Source organism: Ambystoma mexicanum, chromosome 1q, assembly GCF_040938575.1.
Source record: "Ambystoma mexicanum isolate Mex_15411 chromosome 1q, UKY_AmexF1_1, whole genome shotgun sequence".
NCBI classification, from domain to species: Eukaryota; Metazoa; Chordata; class Amphibia; order Caudata; family Ambystomatidae; genus Ambystoma; species Ambystoma mexicanum.
In genome coordinates, this window is record NC_090922.1 from 355808889 (window position 1) to 355826678 (window position 17790).

At 48.8% G+C, this 17790-nt stretch overlaps 1 protein-coding gene across 9 annotated transcripts in view; it reads left to right on the forward strand.

Moving 5' to 3' along the window:
• CYLD (CYLD lysine 63 deubiquitinase) overlaps positions 1 to 17790 on the forward strand; it is a 1796774-nt gene that overhangs the window by 437664 nt on the left and 1341320 nt on the right. For all 9 annotated transcript variants that reach the window (XM_069639469.1, XM_069639490.1, XM_069639472.1 and 6 more), the window contains one exon: positions 14892 to 15194. In XM_069639469.1, the coding sequence (XP_069495570.1) occupies positions 14892 to 15194 (303 nt within the window). The remainder of the gene's footprint in view (positions 1 to 14891; positions 15195 to 17790) is intronic.

The following is a 17790-nucleotide window of genomic DNA, read 5'->3' on the forward strand; positions in this document are numbered from 1 at the left end:
CTCCAAACAAAACTTTCACAGCTTTGTGTTTGACCCTCTGCAGATCTCTGTCCGTCTTTCCCTCTATATGGAATATCAGGTTGTTCCTCCTGTCACAATTCTCAAAAATCGTCCATTTTAAGGGTAATTTCCCCGCTCTCTCCTCTCCATCTCCCCCATCCTTATGTCCTCCTCTGCATCCCCCCCATCCTCATGTCCATCTGAGTTTCCAGAGTATCGAGGACTGGTTATGCTCAACCGCCTGCAACCTCTCATCCATCTTGTCCTCATCCTTCTTGTCTATTCTAAGATTAATCTTGTCTACCTTTCCCCCAATGTCGGCCCTCTTTCACCGAATCTCTTCCAATAATGAGGCAATGTCCCTCTTTGTGGACACAGGGTCATCTCCGTCCAGCATGATCCTGTCTGAGGTATCTTTTTTCAATCTCGGAGTCCGTGAGTACTCAACCACTCGAATTTCAGCTTCCTGTCCATGTGGAATACAAAGGGCCCAACCCGGACAGGGGCAAATCCCCCTCACCCCCACCCCACAACAGAGCTCCCAGCCCCTCCTCAGCTGGGAACCCCCTTCGAACTCTCTAATACCTCCTCAGCCCGCAACTGGGGCCTTACCCTTCCCGGGAACGTCAAGGAGATCCAAGAAGGTCACTCACTGATCCAGTCCCTGCCAGCACAGGCCCTCCCAACTATTCAGTCCTTCCGTAATCCAGTCGCCAGCCTGGCTCCGCACCGTCTCAAGTCTCTCTTCACCAGGGCTGGTTCGAACGCCAGGATCGGGGCTCCCAATGCACTTCTTCTGTAACTGTATCACAGAGCAGTCACTCCTCAGGTCTGAGCGGCCTGGCAGACACCATTGTCCTTGTGCAGCAAGCAGGACCACCTCCCACTCCACTCCCCTCCACTCTGTCTATGAGCCTTCAAAATTCACACAGGGCGGCGGGCACATGCCCCTGAACTGTCTCTGGGGGCCCTCACCTCACTAGGGGGCCCAGTGGCCTACAAGCAGCTCCACCAGCCTCAGGGGCCCACAGAGAGTGTTCAGCCCCACAATCCAGCCATGCCTCAGTGTGGTTAACGTGCCAGGTGCACCTCCATTTACCTCCCCCTCATGACTCACTGCTCAGTGTGCCAGGGGGAGGGTGGGGATCCTGTAATGAAGCGTAATGTTGTGCAAAACCGCCCCCTCCGAGGCTTCTTTGGCAGGGGGGCAGGCTGCTCACCTTTAGCTCAGAGCACCTTGCCCCGCCGGGCCCTTCGCCTCTGCCTGAGGGGGACTGGATGCGCCTGCAACGCATATGTAGGCCTCTGCAATGGAGCTTGACGCCGGTGGGTGTACTTTCACTTTCCTGCGGCGGCTCCCACAGTGGATTTCTCAGGTGCCTGCGGGACAATTCCCCTCAAGTTTCTTCTGCTGGTGCCTGGTAACCTTAGACATCTCTTTCCAATAATTATTTATCTGGGGGGGGGGGCAAAGTGGGGGCTCGATCCACTTGTGCAGCCCGTTGGACCAGGAGTTACGTGCTCGGGCAGCTCCCATAAGCACGCCCCCTAGTGGCCTTGCTGTCCCTTTTGCGATCTTCGAAAGAAAGATGCAATACTCAGCGATTACCACTTGTTGTCGGACTATATCATGCACAGCATGTGAATCTAAGCAGAAACAATCATCAGAAATACGATTACAGTGAGTAATGTATGTCATGCTTATGTCAGTTGGTTTACCGAAAATCAGAGTTAATTCTTTATGATGCAAATACAAATGTTGCCTTCTGGTCAGTTAAGGACAATGATTTGGCTTACAAGTTGCTCATTGTTCTCCCGAGCATGAGGCTGCATGGAGAGCATACCCTAGGTATCTCTCCTCCATAATTCTCGTATTGTTTAACACTGTGCCATTGACCTCCTCTTTGATAGGAAATAGTTGTTTCAGTTATTTACACATGATTGTCTTGAAAACATCTAGATGGGGGCAGTGTCCCTGTCAATTTGCTTAATGCTAACACTGATTAAGAAGCAACTATACTGCTATCATTCCTACGGTCAGGTTTAATCAAAGGAGGACATTGTGTCGCTATATCGACTCTGGAAGCCATAACGCATCCCGGGGAAGTAGGAAGAGGCTGTCTCCTTCGATGCAGAGAAAGGTAGCACCTGCAGGAGCATTCTTTTTACAATAATGGAATACATGGGACACAGATTTCTGCAATGGATAAAGGCTTTATGCAATGCACTGACCACTTGCGTCTTGACCACCGGATTAAATTCAGGCTCTTTTCAATGGAACCAAGGAACAAGACCTGGCTTTCCCTAAAGCTGTTAACAAAAAGGCACCCAAAACCTTGGCAGCTATGATTGGGAACAACAGGGAGATCAAAAGTGTCTAGTGTCTAATTTGAAGGGATAGAACCGAAATTGTGGCTTTCTGTAGAGCATTTGCTGCTGATAATTGAAGACTTACAGAAATCGATCCTGATCCTGATATAACACTTTGGAGAGATATCGGGCTATAACTGGTCCGCAGTGCAGGCATTTCCAGTTTCAGGCATTTGCCTTACAAACATGGTGGTGATGTGGGGCCACAACGTGCATGGAGGGGGCAATGGAAAAACCTGAAGATGGGCAGGAACAGGGTGTCCACATTTAACATGTCATGGCACTTTGGAATGGAGTAAAGGTAACTACAGCACCAAGAATTCATTCTATACTGTCTATGGCCCCATTGGAAGTCGATAGAGGCTACTTCCAAAGATTTGACAGTGTTAGGATATTTTCTATACTGGAACTAACTAGGCTACAGTTGCCCCAGATACATGGCGGGATGAATAGCCACAGTTTTGCACACTACCAACTGGCCTACGGTGCTAGTCATATCTACAATTTTTTGACACACCAAAAATTAGCTTACTCAAGTCAACATTTAATGACCACTAGACACAATGGTTGCTGTTGTCAACGCAGGAGAAGAAGAAAGATGACAGACCCGAGTGTTACAGATGGAATGAGAATCACTCCAACTTTCAGAGGCGATCTAATGGTTTTTATTGATTGTGGGCTTTAAGGCCGTCCCTCTCTCGTCTTTAAAAAAAATAATAATAATAATTTAAGACCTCCCTATCCCATGCATCCTTGACCCCAGATTAGTATATACAGAAGATTGACCCTTACTGTCTAATTCAGTCTTATACTAGGAATGAGGAGATAAAGGTAGATTGTCTTCTGTAGCTAAACACCTTCAGGGACTTCCTAACTGTCCCTAACTTTGCCAGTTGTTAGTGCTCTCTAGGGATAGGGGAATTGTGCCGTACAGACAAACTGTTGGATTCATTCCTTTGTCTATCAAGCTCACTCTCACCTCTCCTGTACTTCCTCCTACTCTCCTTCCTCAATTCCAACCACCTTTCGTCTCTCCCTCTGTCTCACTCCTTCTGGGTCTCTCCTGCACCTTTTGAAGTTGCCAACCTCTGTCTGATTCTACTACTCCCTTCTACTTACTACCATTCCCTCCTCCACACTCCTACACACTCTGCGCATTCCTCCTCCGCACTCCTCCTCCCTTCTTCAAACTCCTACTCCCTCCTCCACACACTCCTACTCCCTCACCCACACACCCCTACTCCCTCACCCACACACTCCTACTCCCTCACCCACACACCACTGCTCCCTCACCCACACACCACTGCTCCCTCCTCCACACACCAGTGCTGACTACTCCACAAACCTGGGCTCTCTGCTCTGCACACCGCGGCTCTCTGCTCTGCACACCGCGGCTCTCTGCGTCCTCACAACGCGGCTCTCTGCGTCCTCACAAGGCGGCTCTCTGCGTCCTCACAACGCGGCTCTCTGCGTCCTCACAACGCTGCTCACAACGCTGCTCTCTGCGTCCTCACAACGCTGCTCTCTGCGTCCTCTGCGTCCTCAGAACTCTGCTCTCTGCGTCCTCAGAACGCTGCTCTCTCCTCCGCCACGCAGCTGCTTCCTCTGCCACACCACTACTACTCAGACACCTTCCTTTTGTTCAGTATCATTCACTTCAGTCACTCCTAACTCTTCTAAACACAGTTGCCACACTAACCAGCACATTCAAACTGCAATATCCCTTTTACGCACTAGCCAATACTTCACCTTCTTCATAAATCACCTCCTCACTCTGCTGCTCCTTCCTCTTTCTGCTGGTGTCTTGCTCCTCCAACTCGTCCTCTGATCTCACCAGAGCAAACCCCACATTTCCAGATTCCTGTGGACTCCTTATAACGCTCTTTCACTCCTGGATTGGTTCTCTGGCCCCTTCCAATTTGGCCTGGTCTTCCCCATGTTGTAAGAAGCAGTAGTTTCAAATATTGGGGTTAAGCCCTGCCTACTCCATTCGTGTGGGTCCACCGCGGAATGCCAGTGCCGGCCCAGGAAGATGACTGCTCCTAGTTAGTTTTCAGAGGAAGGCGGGGTTGCTTTTCTCCTGGTGTCCTAAATTGCTCGTGGGGATTTTTGTGTTCTTCATAATTATCTGTGGTGGATTAGGGTGTGTTTAGGAGTGGCTGCATGCCCACCCAGGTTTTCTGGCAACACTGCACATCTTTCCTGGTTGCCGCGTATGGACGACCGTGCAGTTCTCTTCTCTCCCTGGTGTTCTGTCTCTTTGGCTTGTAGCTCGCATCATGCGGGGTCAATTGTCACTGTTGGTCGGGTTTTGGTGGTCAGGCGGCTGAGATAAAGCATTTGATCAAAACTTTCGTTTAGGTGCTTCTGTCCGTTTTTGCATTGTGTTGGGTTGTCAGTTGGAGAAACGAAAAAACCCTGGAAAGTATCTTGTTGGGTTGCTGTGGCCTGAGGCAAAGGTGGACTGTTCATAAATAAGATGGCACAAGGCGGGACAGGAATTGGAGGTGAAGACAGAGCGCTCCAAGTCACACGAGAGCTCTGTCCCCTAACCATCCTCACGGAAAACTGGAGTGAACAAAGCTGTGGGACCAAGGCCTCCTTGCTGCATGTGCACTAGAACTAGGCTTCTGCTCACTGGAGGTGAAGGACAATCTTTCTGGAATGTAAGTACAGACCTAGGGGCTTATCTTGTCCGTGGATTAGGTTCTCCAGCAACCCAGAAGTAAAAAAGCAGCTTGAACACTGTTTTACAGCCTTAAGATAACTTCAAGTCCTTTTGCATGTTGCCTACTCATTCAAGCTGCTGTAGGTCTTAGGGTGCTACTTTTGGCAATGTGGACCTCATCAATCAACTTGATCCCCGGCATGACTCAGTGAAAGCAACTGATTCAAACACTGACTCGACCTGCTGGTAGCCTTCGACACACACCCCGTCGAATGTCAATTTGACTCTGTAGAAGCATTGTTGCATGGCCAACTTGACCACCGAACCAATGGAAGACAACGACTCGACTGTCTTTAATGCACACTCATTCCTGTATGAGCCCACACCTCGAACTGACCCAACTCGTCATTTGTACCACACAACTCCATCTTTTTGGCACCAGCCCAATTACAGCAATGTGCATAGAATCCCAGATTAACACTATTGTACGTCAAATACATGAGACAAAAGATATTTGAAGAGCCACTATCCCCCTGGTCTGCCTTAATGGAGTATAGTGACTTTTAAGTCCCCCTTCTCTGCCTTTTTAAAGACATATACTTGGACACTGACATTGCTGCTGAAATCCTTTGCCTGAATACCCCTGCCTATAAATCCAGAATGCCCTTCCTCATTAAAAGTTTGCATTCTCAGTGTTTCTATTGCAAGTGTGGGTTTCTAGTGTTTTTAATTAATTGTTTGGATGTATTGTTATTTAAGTCCCTATTTCTATAGAGCTCTGACTGGACAATCTTTTATTTTGGTACCACCCTAGTATTGTTGTGTTTTTTGCAATTGCCTCAGACCCAACCCACATTGTGTTGTGCCCCACCTATATCACCAATGCCCCCCACCCGCCACTCCTCTGTACATCACCCTAGCCCCAGCATGCTACTTTGCCTGACGGCGATCATGTTCCCCTTCTGTGTCATGCAAAGCAACATACCTTGCACTGGCAATAGTTACCTAGCCTATAACAATGGCTTAGTCAGACCCGCCTGCCCAAGACATCACCCGATCACCTGCCCCACACCATTCCTGCCCACCACACCAGCCTTCCTCCCGGATCCTAAATCCGCCCATCCCACCCATAGCCATGCACACTCTCCGGATGTCCCAGCTAATACGCACCTAGCTGTCTACAAGCGGAACCCCATCAACACGAGAGCATCATGCCCCACTTTCGACTACAGCACCACCACAATAGCTAACCCAACTATCTCCCGAACCACCACCTTCATCCCTTCCGATCGAAACATTAGACTTGGCGCCAGAACCCACTTCAGATCTAGCAAAGGCCCAGCCAAATCACCTAATAAGACCAACCCTCACACTGTAACACCTATCAACACCATCCATCCCATTCCTAAAGGAGCTCTCCTAAATGTCAGATCACTAGTCGCCCACTCCACAGAAGTCGCAGATATTATTCTAACAAACAACTTGGACTTCCTTGCGGTAACCGAAACGTGGCTGCACGATGCTGCAGGACCATCTCTCACTCTAGCCATACCTGATAACTACACCATCCTTAGAGCAGATAGACCGAACGCTCGAGGAGGCGGTGTAGCCATTATCTTTAAGTCCACGCTTGACATCAGACTAGCCTCCTCTCCTCCACTTAAATCCTGTGAGCACATCACAGTCAAATTTCAAACTTCCCCTAAAAGTACTATCACGCTGCATTTAATTTACCGACCCCCGGGCCCACCTGGCTCATTTGAGGAAGACATCACCTCACTAGTTGCTGAAAGCTCCAAACCATCAGCACAAATGATTATACTTGGAGACTTTAATCTTGGGTTTAACGACCCCCTCGACACCCCAGCCACTGCCCTGGCCATGGCATTAGAGGAGCATGGCCTCCAACAACTTTGCTCCAAACCCACCCACTCGAAGGGCAGAATCCTCGACTGGATAACGGCCCTTAATTGCAACATTACTGTGAAAGATCCCACACAACTTATTTGGACTGACCACTACTTCCTCCCTTTTGACATTCACACTAGCAACTTAGCGCATAAAAGGCCTATCATTGCACCTGCCTGCCCAACCAGGAAAAAGAGCAACATTACAGCGGAAGCCTTAATACCTTTGGTGATCCCTACTTTGAACGCACTACCTGCTATAACGGACTTGAACCAATTGGTCAACGTCTACAATGATTCCATGGCCAAAGCCATCGACATCATTGCCCCACTGAAACTGCGTAAAGGGAAACCTAAAGCGCACCTGAACACATGGTACACCCCGGAGCTCAAAACCCTCCGTCAACAAAAAAATAAACTCGAAGCACTATGGAAATCAGTGCCTTCTGTAAACAACAGAACTAATCTCACCAACATCTCCACTCTCTACAAAAACGAGATTACACGTGCCAAGAAAGAATCTCTCAACACTAGAATCGCCCAGGCAAGCTCCAGCACAAAGGAGCTCTTTAACATACTAAAGGAATTAGAAAACCCCATTACTCCCACCGACGCTTGCACTAAGGACAAACCGTGGTGCACAGGGATCCAGAATGCCCTAGCTAACAAAATCTCAGGGCTCCAAACCAAAATCAACAACAAACGACAACAACTTACTCTTGATCCTACCTCCATCCCCATTCCCCCTCCACTTACTGCCACCAGCTCAGGCTTCACCTTCAAAAAGGTATCCATATCGGAGGTTCAGAAAATTATAGCATCCTTGAAACCATCTAACTGCAAGGGGGACAGCTGCCCCGCACAGATCATAAAAGATGCAGCTAGGGATCTCTCCCCATTCATCACTAAACTAATAAACCTGTCTTTCGCCAATAACATGGTCCCCAGCAATCTGAAACAGTCCTGGGTCTTACCTCTACTAAAAAAAACTACGCTCAACCCTGACATTCCCACGAATTATAGACCCATTACCACCGTCCCATTCTTACTAAAAATCTTGGACAGAGTGGCCTATTTACAAATCCAGGACTACCTCGAGGCAAATCATTTACTAGGAACTCGCCAATCTGGCTTTCGACCACAACACGGGACAGAAACGGCCCTTGTTGATCTCAAATGCCAGATAGACGAACTCAAAGACAAAGGTAAGGCTGCCATCCTTCTACTCCTCGACCTCTCCGCTGCCTTTGACCTGGTCGACCATAAAATCCTGTGCAACCATTTGTCTCTGGCAGCACACTTCTCCCACTCTGCCGTCACATGGATCCAATCTTTCCTGGACAATAGGACCATACGGGTCTTCTCTCCCTTAGCAGCGGCTGACCCTATCCCCATTACCTGCGGTGTCCCACAAGGTTCCTGTGTCTCACCCACCCTATACAATATATTCACTAAGCCCCTATTCGATAAGCTGGACAATTTGGGTGTCACCTACACGAACTACGCAGATGACACCCAGATACTCCTCACCTTATCAGGTAACTACAACAAGGACGCCAAATGGATCAACGAAGTCTTCTCCATCATTCAGGCATGGATGGCCACACATGGCCTGTGCCTGAATGATGATAAGACTGAACTGCTCCTTGTCGGTTCACCTAACACCATCCGAAAACTCTGTCCCGGCTACACTAGCTTTACTATTGACGGTAACACCATACCCATCGCCAAGAGCGTAAAAACCCTCGGCTTTTACCTAGACACGAACACCAACCTAGCTAAACAAATCAACATGACTGCCTCAGCCACTGCCTACACTGGTAAATTAATTAGGGCCTGCAGACCATTGATCTCCCCTAACAACTGTCTCATCCTAGCCAGAGCACTCATTCAATCCAAACTGGATTACTGTAATAGCCTCTATGTAGGTGCCAACAAAACAGTAATCAATAAATTGCAAGTCCTACAAAACAACGCACTCCGTGCCGCCCTCAATATCCCCAGAAGAGAACACATCTCCGCCACCAGAACTGCTTGTAAATGGCTGTCCATCCAACAAAAAATAGACCTAAAAACTATATGCCTTACATACAAAGCCCTTAATCATCTTGCCCCGCCCTACCTCTCTAACAAATTTACATTACGACAGAATACTAGAACCACCAGATCGTCTAACACATTACAACTAACAGTACCCAAATACTCCCTCAAAAGAGCCGGTGGATCCAGCTTCCCAGCTCTGGCCTCACAACTTTGGAACACTATCCCACTGGATATCAAATCCACACCCACTTTCCAACCCTTCAGAACCAAGATCATCTCCTGGTTACTTAACAAATAACCATCCTACCATATATGTATGCATTCCCAATGTCCAATTGTTTTCCTATGTTATTTGCCTATTATTATCTATGCATTAACTGCCTTCCTGTTCAACTTTCCTATGCCCTATTACTACTGTACTATTGTCCGTTACTTGTAACATGATGTTAAAGCGCACATATACCCCTGGGTCAAGAGCGCTATACAAATAAAACAAACAAAACAAAAACAAAATTAGCTCACACCCCTTCGGAAGATATAGGGCCTCATTACGAGTATAGAGGTAATGACAATAGGAAGGCGGAATGGTAATACCGGCATCGTTAACGGATCCGGGCCATTACGACCCGCCAATACCGCCACCGCCTGTACCGTGCACCTTCATACCGGCATGTGCGCGTACACACGCCCCTTCACGGCGGAAATACCGGGATGCCGGTAATAGGAGGACCTCACAAGTTGCGTGAGCATGCACTTACCGGCATCCCGAAGGCGGTAATTAGGGCCTGCACGACGGCGCCAATACAGACAGGCATCGCGGACCACCCGGAAATAGCAACCTTCAGTGTAGGCAACTGCCACAGGTGCACACAATCACCACAGGTGGAGTCAATGGAGCCTGTCCCAGTACAAAAGGACTACACCCACACACCACACCCCTTCCCACACCAAAATGATACCACCAGCTCTTGCAATCATGGGGCTGGAGGACATGCCTGTACTGCTACAACTACAGCAACAACAACTACAGCTACAACAGGTAGCACAGAGGAGACGCAGGAGGAGAAGGAGGGTTACACAGGCGCAGCAATTACCACCCGTGCAGCCAGTGGTACCTCGTAGGCAGCCACCAATCCCTCGCATCAGACCCAGTCCATTCAATCTAACCCCTGAGCAGATCCTCACCCTCGACTGCACCCATGTAGAATTGGTTGCCCCTCATGCAACAGAGGCAGTGTATCGCAATCGCAAGCAATACCACTCCATCAATGTGCAGATGGTATGCGACTCCAGCAAGATCATCACACATTGTTGTGCCCAATATCACGGATCTACACATGATGCCATGGTGCAGCGTAACTCCACGCTACCCCGCCACATGGAGCAACATGTTGGACTACGTGCCTGGCTGCTTTGTGAGTTGCCCGACTGGCCCATGGCAGTGCATTGGGGATTTGAGGTGGGGAATGCATACTCCACCTGGGTGGGAATGGGGGGGGGGGTGCATACTCCACCTGGGTGGGAATGGGTGGTGGGATGCATACTCCACCTGGGTGGGAAGGGGAGGTGAGTGGACAATGCACTCAAAGCGAAACACTTCGGACCTGAACCTCTAAACTCGAACATGACACATCAATGCCACACATCATATCAATGCCGTACATCAATGACAACATGCAAGACATACAACCAGGCCACCATGGTTATGTCAAGCGATGCATGACTAAACATGACAACAACTGTGCCAATGTCGTTAGTGTGATTAGGCACAGAGTAGCATACACTGCAATTATGGGAGCCAAGACATAGTTCCACATCCACAGTCCATCCGCATCTGCATGCAAGTGTACACCCTGCATCATCTGAACAAGGCAATCTGCACTAGCAGACCATATTGCAGTATACAATGCATCCAATGAATCTGTGTGCATACGTACAGGGACATGTGCATGTCAACACCAAATAGCTGCGGCCATGGCCGTGAATCCTAAAGGTGGCAGCTCTGATTGACTCACACAGACCTCTTTGTGCTCCCATAACAGGCACGAAGAGGAGTACAATCGGGTTTATACCCGTACCCATGTCGTGATAGAGCAGACCTTTGGCCTGTTGAAGGCGCGGTTCCGCTGCCTAAGCAGGTCTTGTGGAGCACTCCTTTATGGACCTCAGAAGGTGGCAAAGATCACCATGGTCTGTGTCATGCTGCACAACATATGCATCCAGAGAAATGTACCACTGCCACCTAACATTTACATGCATGCACCGGGAGAGGATGATGGAGGAGAAGCAGCACCCCAGCCAGCACATGATGCACAAGATGGCCGTGCTGTATGCCATTCACTGATTGACAAATACTTCTGAACCACAGGGACGTTGTTGGATATGTGTGAGTGCTACACTGAGCACTGGGTCCATTTGGACATGCACACGGGTATGTGGGGTGTTGGGCACTGTGCACTATCATGAATAAAATGAACACACACGAAATGAACAATGTCCAGGCATTAAATGATTTTACACACAACTGGTGTATAAATGAAAACAACAGAAAAGTGCGTCCTCCCTCCACCACTCACACACCCTCCCCCTCCACCACCCAAACACCCCATTCCCCAAATGAACTCCCCAATCTCCCCATTGAACTCCCCATTCTCCCCAATGAACTCCCCGTACCCCGCAATGAACTCCTCATTCCCCCCAATGAACACCCCATACACCCAATGAGCACCCCCTTAATCCCCTATACACCACCAACACCACCTCCCCCCCACACCCATTGTCATCCCGCACTATTTGCGGGCTTTCTTTGTGTCCGGGGCAGCATTTCACTCTGCCTCACACTCGGCCTTTTCATCTGCACAGGGCTGGAGGGTGCTGAGGATGCAGGTGTGGAGGATGAGTTGGATGTTTGAATTGGCAAGGCCGGCGCAGGTTGCTGGTGCTGCATGTTTTGCAGGATGCTGGTCAGGACCTGTGTGATGGCCCCCAAACTGTCATGCATCATGACCGCAGAGGCATTGATGGCGGCAGTGTTCGCAGTAATGGCCTGAGCAATCTCTCGCCTTGTGTCCTCTCCGTCAGCCATATATTGGCGAACAAGTTCAAGCATGGAGGCCTGCCTTGCCTCCACCATTGACAGCCATGCCTCCAAGTCAGTGGGAGCAGCAGAGGTTGAGGGTGCTGCGGCAGGGCGTGCAATTGCAGGGCTGGCCTCGGGGGTGGTACTGAGGTCGGAACTGTGCAGTGCAGGATCCGCCATGGGGCTGGAGAGTGTGGCCTGAGTGTGGGGTTGAGGGGGCTAGGGGTGTGTGGACATTCCACATGGATTGTTCCATCTTGGTCCACGTACTCCTCTGCTCCTAGATCTACGTCACTAAGTGGGGCTGTGGCTGCTGCCTCACCCACTGGGCTCGTGGCAGCGGACTGGGTGCCGTCAGCCTCCCCTTCGGCTGTTGATGGCAGCACTGTGGTAGCAGTCACGTCCACTGCTGCAGTGTCCTCGTGTGCCTGCATGGCCTGTGCACTTGCCCTGGATTGGCCAGTGGCCGGCGGTCTGGCCCTGGACATGGATGACCTTGTGTATGGGTGATGACTCCCGCCTTCTCCATCAGTGCCTGCGTGGGAGGAAGAGATGCAGGGCATCAGTGACGCTGTTACATGCAAGAAGCATGAGATGGTGCAGTATGATATTTCATTTCTCATGCATTGCAATCTCATAGGTGTATCACACAGGGTAGTTTCAAGGGGGGGCATATTGGCATTAGCGGTGGCATCTCCATTTGGCACTGACACGTACCAGGTGGTATGCCATTGTATTGGGCTTTGTGTGATGTGTTACATGCAACTTGTCCCTGTGTGTTGGGTGTCTTGTGTTAATGGGATGGGCACACAGCATGCATTTCAATGTGGCAGGGTTTGGGCCTTCATCTGGACATGGATCTGTAAATGTGCGTACGGTGGGCCATGCATTGCCTTGCCTCGGCTCACATTCACATCAGTTGTGCTACATCATGGTTTGGCCTATTGGGGTTTGCAGGGTCACTCACCTCCTTCTCCAGATGTCACGGCACCCATCTCCATCTCCCCGCAGCCCTCGATCGACTCCATCTGAATGGTAGTGCTGCATGTCTCCTCCCAGCGCATGAGTTTGACCGGGGAGTGGGCACCCCCGCCTGTGGCCATGGCCTCCCGACGATTGCTGGCCAGGATGTTGCGGACCCTGAGCGCGGAGGTCGTCCCACCTTTTCTTGCAGTATTTGACTGTGCGTGGGGTGGTGCCGACTGCAGACACCTTGCGGGCTACCTCCTCCCATATCTCCTTCTTCCTCTGCTGTACCTCCTTTTTGAGGTTATGGGTGAAGACCGCATCAGCATGGCCAGCAAGAGTATCTGTCAACATGTTCAATTCCTCATCTGAGAAACGCTTCTTGCGCAGGCGGGGGTTGGTTTTTTGGGTTGCTTTAGACATGTTCTTTTCAATGGGCCAGGTCTCTCCTATGCAACACTGGTGGCCGTCGGCGCATTTCCCGTTCCAACGCGATGACGTTACTTCCGGGTCCGGTATTACGAGCCTGGTAATTACATGGTGTTATTACCGGGTCGGTATTAAGGGGTGCCTCCTAGGCGGAGGCGGTATCGGTGGGTCCCGTGATGCCTCTATTGGGGGGTTGGAGGGCCTTTAGCGGCATGGCGGCATGCCCGTTACCGGCATGGAGGTTCGCGCGTGCTCGCGCACTCGTAATCAGCCACTATTAGCGGCATCAAACGAGCACGGACCCGCTACTTCCTCCATGCCGGGAAATGACCCCGTTTTTAGCGCACTTCCCGTAATGAGGCCCAATAGTCTGCCTGTGGCCCACGTTACCAAAGGTGTCAAAGGCCTGTTGGGCTGTGCCTTTTTCACCTTTTTGATTGAGATCACTGCTGTTGTAGTAGTAATATTATGAAGGCTGAGTAGGTAGGTTAGCCACTATTCATCCCTGATCAGCTACAGCGCAGGAGTCATTTCGTCACACCTTCAAAACACATTGTTTTCAAACGTAAGTAACCTATGCTTTTTTTAACTCTAGGTTTATTCAATATTTCTGTGAATATAGAGAAAAGTAGTGCTATTTTATTACATTCACTTTTACAATTTATTAGCATCTGGGTTGGGTGCAAAAGCCAACATGGTTGCTTGTAACACCAGCTGAATCTCATGGTATAAGCCTGCATTGCGAGTAAGCTCTCAACTGATCACTACCGCCCTCCAGGTTCCTGCCACCCTCCCTCCCACTCTTTCTGACCCCCTTCTCACTAACCTGTAAGCCTTGCAGCGTTGCCTGGCCTTCTCTCAAGCCCTAAGCTGCCAAGGAAATGGAAGAGGGTCTCTGCTATGAGCCTCGAATCCCTTTCCATGGTGCCCATGTAGGTTGAGTATTTTGTCTCAAACAACGGGTGGCACACTCGATGCAACTGGTTGTTTCAAACAAATACATTGCTATTAGCACTCAGAGATGTTAACCCGAAGTGCTGATAGGAATAATAACCAGCTCCCACAGGCTGTACCAGGAGGTCATGTCCCGGGCTCCCTTGTTAAAGGCCCTTGGACCTGGGCTGTTGCCACCCCATACAACCCGGAGAGCTGGTTATTATTGCTAAAATGCATTATGTATACCATGTCTTGCCTGATTTCGCTTTCCGGTACAGTATAACTATTAATATTTGCCTTTGCGGTTTTCACTTCCTGCTACATATTCAGGCTGTTACAACCAACTAGTGATTTCTATTGAGACCCACAGCACCAAATGTAGTAATTGAAGTCAATGGCTTCCTTAACATTTAAATTGCATCTTTCGGTAGAAAAAATGCCTGCATTTGTTTCTCAACTTTTAATTTGAGCACATTTGTTTTGCTTTACCTAGGATGAAGGCCGAGGTCAAGGCTTCACAGATGGGTCTTACCAAAGTAAACAGCTTTTCAAATGTGATGAAGAGTGTGGGGTTTTTGTTGCATTAGACAAACTTGAGTTGTTCGATGATGAAGATGATGAACTTGAGAGCGATTATGCATCTCCCACAGACCCAATCCAAGTTGAAATACCACCTTTGGATATCAACTCAAGGGTTTCGCTGAAAATTGGAGAAGGCATGGAATTTGGAACAGTTATATTCTGTGATGTCTTGCCTGGAAAAGAAAGTTTGGGATTCTTTGTTGGTGTAGACATGGTAAGGGAATGTAATTTCATTGCTTTTCTCAAGCTTATGTGCTCAGTTTGTGCTTACAGCTATACCTCAGTATCAGAAGGACAAAGACCCATCATGGAAGTATGTACCCTAGTCTTTCTTCAAATATGCATGTTAGAGCATCTGTCAACAAGATTCTTAATCATTGATTTTTGCATATGTGCAGTCATTTTGGCAGGATTTTTTTTACAGGGTGGAGAAAAAAGTGCGATATTTTAGGCTCTCATCAGCAGTCAAAGTATGGAAACCGCAAAGTCTCAAATGTGAATCTTTCACGCTTGCATGACATTTTTTTTCTCAAAAAAGAATATTTTTCAGAGAACTGCAATGTGTTTCTGTTTGGTTATGCGTGTCTTGTATGAATGGTATGTCTTTGTGTCTATAGTGAAAGTAGTAATCCTGGGAGAGTGAATATGGTCTGTGTGTGAATGGTTTGTATTACTCTGCCTTTCTCCAGCTGTTCAAGCTTACCCCAGCAGTTAGTTGTCACTACTATTGGGTTTTGAGCGAGTGGTTTTGTACCCCCTGCATTGTGAACCTCCACCCACTGTGACGTGTTCCTTTATGGATTCATTATTGGGAGCTATAACTTAGCATTTCCTGGAAGCTCAAGTCTCCACAAGTGGGACCGCATCCCTTTCCTTCATTAAAAGAATTCATGATGCTCCTTTTGATTTATTTTTCTTCTCCAGGGATTGCTGTTCACCTGTTCATTGACAATTATCTGCTTTTCTTTTAAGGGGAAATCTGTTTGTCGGGCCCTATGTAAATTGTTGAGACCTAGTGAACACATAGCTTTTTTTGTAACCCCACATCATGTGTGCCACATACAGCCATGGTTGGGAGCTGAGCTAATGCTATGTTCCGTTCTTAGGCTTATAATTTTGTTTTTAATATTGCAAGTATAGACTCTAAACTCCATTAGGCCAATAACTGTTGCCTAAAAACTGGAATTGGCTGATGGCGTTACACTTAGTGCAGGCCACTGTGCACCTGTTGTAACCTTGCTGTCTTATGATGATGATTTATGTTTCTAGTATTTACTTGCCAGTGGCCATTTGCTCGGAGGTGGTTAATGGCCAACTCTATTTTAGAACTTTGCCCATTAATTACATACTGTACTTCTGTACTCTTGTCAGGAAAATATTCAGTCATGGATATCAGTCGAGTTTCCTGATGCTGAACAATCATTGCACTGAATTTCTGCTACTGACACCCGCCCCATTCCAACAGATTTGGACCAGCATTGGTTTATTACTTTTATTGTGGTGGTGTTACCCCTTTCGAAGCGATTGTGTCCTCCGACGTATTCCTTATCTATGATATTTGTATGTCCAGCTTGCTGGCCTCGGAATTTTTTTTTCCCAGTAGAGGGCGCTGTGTGTCGACGTCCGTCGACTAGGTGTTCCTCTACAGCCACCGTATCGACGCCGACGTCGTCATGCCTATAAATGGCCACGCGCAGCGTCCGTTGCTCAGTTCCGTTTTTCCGCGCTTCGTGTGCTTCGGAATACCGTGTCATGATGCCTACCCCCGGAGCACCAGGACAGGCCCAGCACCCCCGTGAGCAGGCATCATGGCCTCGGGTAAAAGCCCAGCAGCCCCTAATAGGGGCTCTTTGGACTTTGTCCTGGCGCCTTTGGCGCCAGGCTCATGTTGGACATCAGTCCTGGCGCCATAGGCGCCAGGCTCATAAAAGAGGGTGTTTGGTGCACTTACCTGACGCAGACCATGCTGCATGAAGCCTCAAGCCAAATGAGGCTTAGGAGGGACTATTTTATCAAAGGAACTATTTTATTTGGGTGGGGACCGTGGAAGAATACTTACCTGGAACTCCTTCCAAGGCTATTTAAACCACGCCCGGACTGCCACCCGTGCTTCGCGTTGCTCTGCATCTAGCAGCTGAACACTCACCGTGCCTGCTCCTGCATCTTGCCTCCAGCCACGCCCGCCTCGATCTTGGGATACCTGAAAGGAAGGAAGGGAAGAGAAAAGGTGAAAACCAAGAACTTAATCTAACTTCCTACCTGTGTCCGGAACCATCACGCCAGCGATCCTGAAGATAGACATTCTTTAAAAGCATTGCGCTACTTTGCAGCGCCGCGCATCACTCACCTGCCTCGTGGGCTCTTCACTATCCACCGCGACCTTCTGGGCATTCCGCCACATCTCTGCACCTGCAGGGGAGAAGAAGAGACAAAAGGTGAGCAGGAGGAACAAATGAGGAAAGCCTGATTTTCTGTCACAAGACTTACCTGGCCATATTTGACGGAACCACTCCTCATTTCGGGTCGGCGCCACTTCTTGGCCTGGTACCGCACCCCAGCCCCTAAGGGGAAAAAAGAAAGACATTACTAGAGGGATTCAAAGACATTTAAAGGGAACATTTTATCACAAACTCACCTGAGTTTATCTCCGGCAATATCCCTCGAAGCATCACTTCCACTCTGCACCTGAAAATAAGGACAGATCTCAGGTTAAGAAAAGCAAACAAAGAGAAGTCTCTACTCTGGAACTTTTTTAACTGCATACTTACGGCATTTCGCCTTTCGAAACCAGTGAAGTAACTGGTCAAATA